The 10,896-nt window shown below is 39.7% G+C and overlaps 1 protein-coding gene across 1 annotated transcript in view; it reads right to left on the bottom strand.

Moving 5' to 3' along the window:
- ryr2a (ryanodine receptor 2a (cardiac)) overlaps nt 1-10,366 on the bottom strand; it is a 121,935-nt gene extending 111,569 nt beyond the window's left edge. Inside the window, exon 1 of the mRNA XM_055021221.1 lies at nt 10,254-10,366. Coding sequence (XP_054877196.1) covers nt 10,254-10,301 — 48 coding nt within the window. The 5' untranslated portion in view covers nt 10,302-10,366. The remainder of the gene's footprint in view (nt 1-10,253) is intronic.
- Nucleotides 10,367-10,896: the final 530 nt, after the last annotated feature.

The following is a 10,896-nucleotide window of genomic DNA, read 5'->3' on the forward strand; positions in this document are numbered from 1 at the left end:
ATGGAGAGGCACAATGCATGTATAAACATATATATCACACTTTGGAATAAAGTCTGGTGTAATAATGGGAACTTTGTGTTCTGAGGCTGTTTTTGCTCCTCTTGCTGTCATATATGGGACACCTTATGAAGTTGGACTTTCCAGACTTCTCTGATGTCTTTGAAAGGCCAAAGGCAACCTCTGGGACTGCTGCAGCATACAGCAGTGCAGCAGGAGCCTGTAAGCATACGTTGGTTCTATGCCATAGGTAGGTCTTCCAGAAATAGGTTGCCTGAGCAGCATAGCCCACATCAACAATGATGAATGAGACGCTCCACAGAGCCCATTATTCAAACTCTCTGAAGGTAGTGCTCTTCCTCTCTCCCAAACACACACATGCTCACCTGCACAACTCATGGTATATGGGTTGCTGCTATAACTGTTAAGGGGTCACAGCAGTGAGGAAAAACTTTATCCTACTTTTTGTGTTTTTCAAAGCAGGACATGAAAATCTGCACTCCTTTTAGTGGAACAAACTCCTGGAGATCATCTCATTTTATCTGAACTGGTTTTGAGTACTTTATCTGGTTTACTGGTTTTGCAACCTGGCACACTAACACAAAGAAAATCTGCAATTAGAAAGTTTATTTTATATGAATGAAATAGGATTTTGGTGCTTTGACCCCGGCAGCCTTTCCTTGCAGCGATAAGGTGTTGGCTTTGAGTCCCAGTGTGGGAGTTTGGATGTTCTCCCTGAGCATGTGCGAGTTCTCTCCAGGCACTCTGGCTTCCTCCCACAGTTCAAAAACACAATTGAATTTAAAGGACAATCTCTCTAAACTGTCACCAGTCTGACCCTAGACAGGACGGTCTAGAGTCTGGAGACAGGCACCAGCACCCCACTACGGATAGGATGTATGGGCTTACTTTCTTTTAAAAAAGCTGACAAAGAAGTCCCTGCATGAGGTCAGGAGAGCAGGGTGATTCTGCATGGAGATTGCATGTTCTTCTCAGCATATCTGGGTTCTCTGTGCTGCAGGTCAGAAACATGAACACTGTGTGTTCTTGGCATCTCTAAATGACCCTGCACTTATCAGGGGGTCTAAATAATGGCTGGATGGATATATTCTATAACTTCTAATATATCTGTTGAATAGATCATTCCTAGTTTAAATGCCCAGACAAATAAAAGGCAAAAGCTGCATATCACAAATTGTGCATGTGTCCTAGTCCAGTGTTCTCACAAGTCCCCTTCAGTCCTCATCAGTCCCACTCCACTCAGAGACTGCACTCTGTCCTCTACATTCTTCTCATTACATTTTTCTTCCTCATCTCTAGATTTGTTCTCAAGTTCTATTTCTATCCTCCTATTGCTTGTTCATCTACTGTACACTTGAATGGCCTTGTATGAACATTCGTTTACATAAAAGCACTACTGCAAGTGCTGTTCTGTTCTGCCATCTTACTTTCCTTTTTTCCCCCACATCTGTAGCATTCTCTCTTTCTCCCCTTGATCCACAACAAGCAGTGCACATGTCATCTGAATGTCAACAGTAAGCAGAGCAAGCTGACAATTCTCTGGATTCCTATAAAATGTCTTCCTTCAACTTGTCTTGTTTCACATTGGTAAGGAAAGGTTCATGTTCCCCAAAGCTTGAGGAACACTTTACATTAAAAACCAGCAGCATGGGAATGATAAAACCAATCATTCATTCAGATTAACATCACCAGGACAGATTAACAACAGTCCTGACAGCAGGGTGCCAGAGGATCCTTTATGGCACAGGGGTCAAACTCCAGTCCTGGAGGGCACTGCCCTGCAACTTTTAGATGTGTCTCTGCTGCACCAGCTGAATAAAATAAATATGTCATTGAGGCTCTGGAGAATTGATCCACACAAGGAGGAGGAAATTAAGCCATTTCATTCCAGTGTTTTGTACCAGTGGCACATCTATACACTGCTGGACAGTGGCCCTTGGAGACTGGAGTTTGACACCCCTGCTTCCTGGCAACAGAAGATGGATTCAATGTGGGATTATGAACGAATACAGGAGACCCTGATCACAGTGTTTTCACGCCTGATAGTCCAGAACTTTTGGTTCTATTGAGATCAAAATTACAACATTTATTCCAATTCCAGCTGCTGTGGTTCTGTTCCACACTACACTGTCAAACTAACAAAGCTTGTTTACCTCCATCATCTATGGGGGCGCTGAACTCAACACAAAAACCTCTGCAGAAGACACTGAACAACTTCCTTCTTCATAAAATGTAAACAGAGGAGCGGTGTGAGATTTTATTGGTTAAAATAGAGTGGTCCAGGTAGAGTTGTGCATTGGTTTTAGTAGTATTTACCCAGAATTTCTGGGCTGCAGTCCACTTCCTGCTTTTGGAGTGGACCTCAGTCAAGCTGGTCTGCTTGGATTTACATATGCATTCAAACTGCACTAGATTCACTTCAACCAATCTCAGACCTTGGTCTCTAGACAGATTAGAGTTCATTTGTTTGGTCCACATCAGACTTCTATTCCCTATTCACATCTTCTCTAACAAATTGGACATTCTGGACAAATGAACTAGAGTTGAATTAAAATGGACTTAACAGGTGTGGCTACAGCCTGAAACTGAGGCAGTCATTGTCCATACAGTATGCCTGTTTTCTACTGAATCACCTCAGAAATGACAACAGGACCAAACTCACTTATCTCTCCAGAGATAATTACATTACACTTTCAGTGAAATGTCCTAATTTCTGAGAAGAAGTATTACAGTAATCAGCTATGCTGCACACTCACATTTAGAAACATGTTATTCAGCTGACAAAAAAAATGATTGAACTACTCATACTGCACAAATTATAGGGCGAAACCTTTAATCCAACACCTGTTACTTTTCTGAGGTAACTTGTCAGGTTGTAGTGAAGATGTTTCCTCAAATACTGTATTCAAACTGTTTAGAAGCATGTGTAGAAAAGCACAAGCCTTCACCTCAAAAGGTCACCTTCAAAGCATGTCAGTTGAAAGCATTCAGTCCCACACAGACATATCCCATCATGCTTCTTCTGAGCCATTTGTTTCTTCATTTCTCATGTCAAACTGGCCTTGTTGTTATGCTTGCCTTATTCTGTTTTATTTGATCAAAAACAATCACACATGTATCAAAACTACCTAAAATTATATAATTGTGTCTCTTTTCTCTTAAAGAGAAAATAATAAAAGGATTGTATACAAAGAATACAATTCTTTCTATTCTTCATCAATTATACATTCATACTGTCATCCTCTCATTTGCTCAAAAGCAAACTTGTGCATGCATTAATTAAAATTGGCTAAAATTAAATGGTTTTAAAGAAAGAGTGACCCATTTACCATCTTTGTTTCTAAGAAACTAAATGGCTTATCTACAATAAAAAGGTTAAATATTCCTTTCTTGAAACAAGAACATTGTCTCAGTTTTCTCCTATATCATATTAGTTTGTTTGCTACATTAAAATTATCCCTTGTTGAGCAGGTAAAAACAGAAAATGTCACATTCATTAAAAAAATTTACTTTAATTTTTGTAGCCAGTGAGTATTTTCAACCATGCAGTTTTTGACATACAGGGCTGGAAGCTTGGACACCACACAGTTTTAAAACCTTAGTTCCTGTTTTATTTTAGTGGTCTGTTTTTTAGTATACATTTTATTTATTTCCCTATTTCCTCAGATTTGTGTCTCTTGATCTTGTTGGGCTCGAGCAGAAAAGCAAAGCGCTGCAGAGGTTTATTAATTCATGTCCTAAATTGTATCCGGAGGTGGCCATTTTGGATCAAACTTCAACAAAGTCGTCCTTGGGATTTTGACTTTTGTGCTTCATTTTCAGCCATTAGGCAGCTAATAAACTGCCATTGATGATGCAATGAAAGATTTCTACAAAGCTAGAAGGTTTGTTTTTGCTTCTCAAGAATTAGACCATAACTCATTGCATTATAAAGAGCTTTCACCTCATAAGCTCCTCGACAGCTGACACCAGTAAGCTAAATATACATTCTGAGGCTGTTTTTACACCATGAACAGCAAAAAGAGAGAGAAAAACTGCTGCTTCAATCTAGAAAAGAGCTAAATTGTGAGAAACAACAAAGGAGCAGAACTTGACCCAGTATCACACATGCAGCCCGAGCGTCTGACTCCTGCACCTGAAATCCATCACATGTGACAAACAGACATCAGGAGTCATTCCAGAAACTGCTTGCTTTACTACCTCTGATTCAAAGTAAACATTAGGACTATCAGAACATAACATTTCAAACTTCACACCTATTATAAGTAAAAATAATTATGTAATATCATTTTGCTGAGACATTCAACTCTGGCGCTTCAAAAAGACATAACCTTTGAAGTCCGGCAGCAGAGTTTTGATCATACTCAGAAGTGGACTGGACTCAGTAAACTAGAGGACTAGAGGCAGAATGTCCTTTTATTGGACCTGAGGTGGTTCTTTGAGCAGTCTGCCAAAGCAGACATTTCCCTGCAGCACAGATAAATAAATAAAGATGACCACACTGCTGCTGCCATGCTGTTTGCTTTGTGCTGAACCATCAGCAGTCACCAGTAGCCATGTATTGATCTACATTCAAAGTGCACTTAGCAGGAGTGCTGGAAAATTAGAGGGAGAGCAAAGCAGAGGAAGATGAAAGACAGTGGAGGTAAAGAAGGAGGACAGTGAAGGTTCAAACAAAAAGTGTGGCTGTAAATTAACAGTCGTTGTTAAAAACTATGCTTATAATATGCTGATTTGATATGTTTCTAATTGACCACTTCAAGAACAGAGAAAAAGACAAGAAAAAGAGATAAACATGATGGTCAGGTGGAAACAGCTGTGCAAAGATAAAAAGGCTAAGATAGTGAAAATAAATGAAAAAGACTTTTGTTTAAAGCAATTAAAAATAGATGAGCTAAAGTCTAACTTAGTTAATAAGTGTGATCATTAAAACTTTTCTTGTCACTAAGATCAAGTAACAAAATCAACATTTAGTTTACCATATATTTTAATGGCACAAAGATGCATGTTGTGTGATACATACAGATCATATTCAATGTTTTAAATCTCAGGCATTTCTATGGATTCTTGCTTTTTATTTATTATTATTAGTCTTCTTTAATCTCTCACCATGATGATTTTTTCATGATTACGTAACCTAACTGAACAACACTAGTTTATTGTTTTTTCTATTCACGCTGAATAGGAGGTGTTATTGTTAGAGGTGCATAAATAATAAGTTGATGTCCATCCAATCAAACCTTCAGCTTTTTTCTCATGCATTTCCATCAGATGAAAGCCTGAAGCTCCTTTAGACTCAGCCTTAAACTTTGATAAGCAACTTTAGTAGAAGACAATATAATATTGAGTACCTTGAGTGCAAGAGGGGCAAAAGCACCATCAAGACCAAAATGCTCAACAAATTTTGTTTGGTAATTTTTTTTAAAATCTGTATCTGTCATGGACACATGCTGGAAGTCTTCCACCTCTGATAGCATGCATCAACCAATTAAAACACACACACACACACACACACACACACACACACACACACACACCACACACACACACACACACACACACACACACGCACACACACACATACACACGCGCACACACACCCACACACACGCACACCCACACACACACACACACACGCACTAACTGCTGGATACACTGCTAAATGCCCAAGCTCAAATTAAAATATTAAAGATAGTTTGAACATTTTAACTCACAAATCTTTTCAGGTTTATTTCAATAAAACAGCAAAATTCTGTCCGACTGGACAGCTGTGTCTACCACTGTTAGTGCTTCCCCTGTTTTGCATAATTAACCACTGAATGCAGAAAGACTGACACATAGAGTGCAGCAAATGAATGATTAGCAATGAAACACATCAGTAAGAACAGTACAAATATTAAGATGGACAGAGATGGAGTTTATTACATAAAACAGGAAATGTTTAGTCTGATTTATCAAACACAAATCCCTCCTAATCTTTTTAAGGCTTGTCCCTTACTGGCAACCAAAACCATCCGCACTGTGTTGACTTTACTGGCCAACACAGATTTCCCGTTTTCACACCATGAGAAACGATAGCTTGCTCGACACGAGGACTACCGTTTGTTTTTGACAGATGTAATGCACCAGTTTGATGCTATGGCGCTTGCTAGAAGTTTCCTCTGCTATAAACAAATCTCCTCCAGTGTAAAGAGAGACGAGTCAATCCAATAGCAGCGGTTGTTAATGTTAATTCAGAATTTTGGAAGTGTGATCAACATGGACTGAACAGTTTCTTTCGCTTCCTCTGCTGTCATTGCTAAAACTACAGGCAGACTACAGTTCTAAAACAGAGCAGAAAATCGACATCATTGTTTACGACTTCTCCTTCTGTCCACTATTGACCCAGTCCAAAAAAAAAAAAAAAAACGGACCAGAGAAATCCACTTCAATGGGAGAAATCCCAGATGGAACAGTGAAGGGAGATGAGAATCAAGCAGAATTGCATAGAATGGCAATGACCAGGCGGATCCATATACCTTCACTTATTTTTTTTATGGATAGCTAAATATGTGAAACTTTACACACAGAGTTGCATAGAGATTCAGTGCATTCCTTATTATTTACTGAGTCGATGTTTAATAACAAAAAATACATTATTTCCTCTCATAACTCTGACAGCATCTGAGTCTCTGTTCATATTCTACCGATATTCTCCTTATTACTCATCAGCTTTCCTGTTGCTTTTGCTTCAATGTGCTTTACATTCTCATACTGAAGAACTTATTTCCTGTGGAGGACTCATCCAATGACCTGAATTTATTCACTTCAGCGCTTTTTTTTGATCTTGCCATCTCTTGTTTAGCTGTTCACCTAGTCAATTCAGCTTCCAACTTACATCAAATCCATGGCAACAGCAAAAGCAGGAGAAACATTTAACTACTGCCATTCATCTCATATGCAGGAACTCAGAAATCAGATCATCTAATGGGCTTTGCCAGAAGATCTGCACTCACACTGCAGCCATGGCACAGTAAATAATACCCCGTGCTGAGGAGGCAACTCATGGCCTGCTGAGAACCAGTCTGCATAGTAACCAAGAATCCCACCTTTTATGCAGAAGCTCTGTCATCAAGTTACACTTAATTCCCTGTAATGAGGATATGCAGCAGCAGCTAGAAGAAGACGGAACAAGGAGGTGCAGTAACTGTATAACAAATAAAAATAAATGTGTATTCAGACAACTTACATTATTAGATACAGTGAAGAAACCACAAAAGGTAAAGCTAAATTACTAAAACTACTTAAAAGATAGAATGAGGCAGGTATTAGGTAAAATTACTTATTTATGCTGCACTATTCATAAACAAGGGAATGCAACATGCTTTACAGGAGATCAAAGGGAAAACAGAAAGGAAATAAACATAAGCATGAAAGCATGGGAAAATAACTGATTACTTTTAGAGGAAATCAATCACGCAAAATAATTGCTGATAGTACAATTTTCTGCAATCAACGCTCCAAGGATTTTTTATTTTCATACCAGCTTTCCTTGTTTGTGGTAGTTTATTTGTATGGCATATTTCAGCAACAAGTGCTTATGAAATCAAACATCATAAAGTAAGCAGTGACTTTGTAGTCATAATGGCTGTATTAAAATTAAATAAAAAATATATAGTCCATTAAATACTCAAACAAGTGTTGTTAGTTCATCAATATTAAAAGTTGCACTTGTGTGCTTCTGCTAAATATTGTTTGATTCTTATTTTTAGTAAGAACATCTGACCAGATGGAATTACCCAGAAAAAAAAAATTATAAGCTTTGTACTTTTATATGCAAACTGCATGAAGCTTAAACTATTAACATTGTTCAAGTGACAAATATTGGATTCATCATTCATCAGTTACATATTAGGGTGCACTGACTGCAATTATCTGGCTGATCTTTAAAAAGCCTAACCTGCCCATTACCATATCATGAGGCCACAAGGCTTCTTCAATGTTCCAATCTGTTGTTGGATTACAACAATTCAGAAACACTAAACAATGCAAACTTGTTTTATCTGCACACAAGATAAACTTTATAAATGAAGTTTAGAAAAATTAAGAAAATCACAGAAAGTGGAAAAATGACATCATAGCACAGTTGTTCTGCTCGACTGGCCTCAGAGCCAAAACCACACAGCGATCCCGCCTACTCACTGTGAAGACAGTGAATACAGGTTTTCCTGTGAAACATGAGTCCAAGCCATTTCTCAATCATTATTATTTTTAATAGTAATGTCTGTAAGACTGGACTTTTTGTTGCACATGTCTAAAATAATAAAAAGAAAAAGCAAATGCCAAGATGACTAGCATTTGGAAAGAAGCGGATTCTTTGGTTTTCCTGCTTGGCCTCCAAAAGCCGAGAGCATGGATGCTTGCTGTGCTAAGACAGTCTTCACTGTGCAGATTTTTATTAAACTGTTAAAATAATAACAGTTTAAGTGAGTCAGGTAAATACTGTTCTCCTCCCAATCGCTACCATCTTGTTGTAACGCCACTAACAGCTGACTGTGAAGCAGGAGTGCACTGATTTATTGGCCAACCGATTTATTTCCTAAATTTTGATCGCAGAGATTAATGATCGGCCAATTTTCACATGTGAAGCCAATCTTATTCACTAACCTCATCTACCCCAGGAAAGGTCTGAAAATCAACCACTGTCCTCTGCTCTCCTGTGAGAGATGTTTGACTGATAGATTGGCCCACCAGGTCATGTTTAACGTTGACCATAGTGACCCCGTTGTTGCCAACTCAGCAATTTTCTTGATCTATTGGGCAACATTTCAGATAGAGAAAAAAATAATATGGGCCAAAATCTTTAAAAAGACTAAAATAAATAAATAGAAAATCTGTACTCGGCCAGAAAGCTGCAATTGGTGCACCTCTGCCTCTCCTGTGAAGAAGTAGTGAAGAAATGAACCCACTGGATGTATTGAACAGGTTGGATTCTCGAAGCAGTCTGTATGACCCTCAGCTGTGAACATGGAGGGAAACAGAACACCTAAATGTCCTCAGACTTCTACTTGTATAAGCTTATGATGGGGAAATGAACTCACCTCTACAGAGTTGGTAGATTTAGATTTATGTGTGCAGAGATTTGTTTTGACCAACAGTTCACTATTTCATTAATATATTACAGTGTAAAGTTGAATCTTTCTATTTCCTTTGGTTCTTCAGTTTGATGTTTGATGTTCTTCATATAATGTGAAGCTACGCGATACATATAAATTAAGTATTTGCTGGATTGATGTCTGTGGCCAGCTGCCAACTGCGGGAATGGAAACTCTCAAACTCAGACTGGAGCTGAACACACAGGACTGCAGAGTTATGGGTGATTGCTGCTGTCTGATGTCTGTGTTAGCCTCTAAAAGACATCATTCACTCTACAAGTAGTCAAGTGATTCAGTGGAAATGCATGTGGTGCAGTGCAACATTAAAATTAACACATCCAGTAATCCCAGAATTTCCCACCAGTAATCTTGTTCTGGAGATTTTTGAGCATCAACGCCACTGCAGTCAGTCAATCCTGATCATCAGCTGCTAACCGCCTCATAAAAGAACAAAAAGTGTCTTTGTGATGGCTGCCATGCATATCCTGACAGAGAAGCACACAAGTTCACAATAAACTGCATATCGGCTTACATAATAAGACTTAGAACATTTTGTATGTTTGCCAGTGGCTCCCCTTAAAAAGCCCGTAGCCATAGGTGCAGTGGCTTCACGTGATTATTCACGTGTGGCTTCTGTAAAGCAACAGCTCCTGTCTCCTGACATGCAGCCCATCAGCTGATTTCACCTGACTGCAGGAAACAAGCCGCGCATCGTCCAAACTCAGTGAAGTGAGGCAGCTGCAGCAGGCTGCACCGCACTGCACCGCACCATCCCGCCCAGTACACCAGTAAATACACACACCACCACAAACAGGCTGGATCTTCCTCCAAACTCCACTTTGGAACAATGGCAGTACCGCTGGCTACACTCTACACCTTCACCATCATTCACCATCCTTCTTCCTTTCTTTTCCTCCATCATGATATTCCCGCATCCTTCCCTCCCCCTGTAAGCAGGATGCGGACTCCAGACCAATGACTTGTATGAAGCGGGGCTGTCATCTTAATGCGGTAAACTCCCTTCCATCCAGCCCACACCGCACAAAGACGCAGTGAACTCCCTGCCACAGCCGCCTGCGGAGCGACCTGAAGCAGACTTACTGTTCGCAGGAACTGGATCTCATCCTCTCCCTCTCCCAGGTCAGCCATGGTGAGCTGTCTCCCGGATTGAGCCTGCAGAGTGGGATCCAGGCTGGGGAACGGGAATGATGCTGCGGCTGAGGCACTGAGAGCGGAGCAGAGCGGAGCGGAGGAGGTCCCAGCTCATTGGATGGCGCGCGCCTGGCGGAGGAGGAGCAGCCCAGGTGTGAGCGAGCGTGTGCGCGTGCGCTTTATTGAACAGCCTGCGCTCTCTGCCGGGGGAGAGAGCGCGCGCGCACACACACACACACACATTATTTATATATATTATTATTATTATTATATATAAAAATAATGTGTGTGTGTGCGTGTGTGAAATTTAATGAACGATGGAAATCAAATTTGTAGGGTTTGTTAGACACAAATTGAGAAGATGATTTATTAAATAAAAGAAAACATTACAAATATACCATTTCTGTTCACAAATATATTTATCATGATGTTTACTAGTGGACACAAAAGCAGCAGGCAAGACTTAAAGTTCTGTGTGTATTTAATGATGAAAAATTAAAACATGAACCAATTTACAAAAATATCCAAGAAAATCCAAAAACAGGGCAAAACATGAGGACGTCCAGGTGAACCAGTGAATAGTGACGTGACG

This window comes from Poeciliopsis prolifica, unplaced genomic scaffold, assembly GCF_027474105.1.
Source record: "Poeciliopsis prolifica strain line A6 unplaced genomic scaffold, Auburn_PproV2 SCAFFOLD074, whole genome shotgun sequence".
Classification (NCBI taxonomy): domain Eukaryota; kingdom Metazoa; phylum Chordata; class Actinopteri; order Cyprinodontiformes; family Poeciliidae; genus Poeciliopsis; species Poeciliopsis prolifica.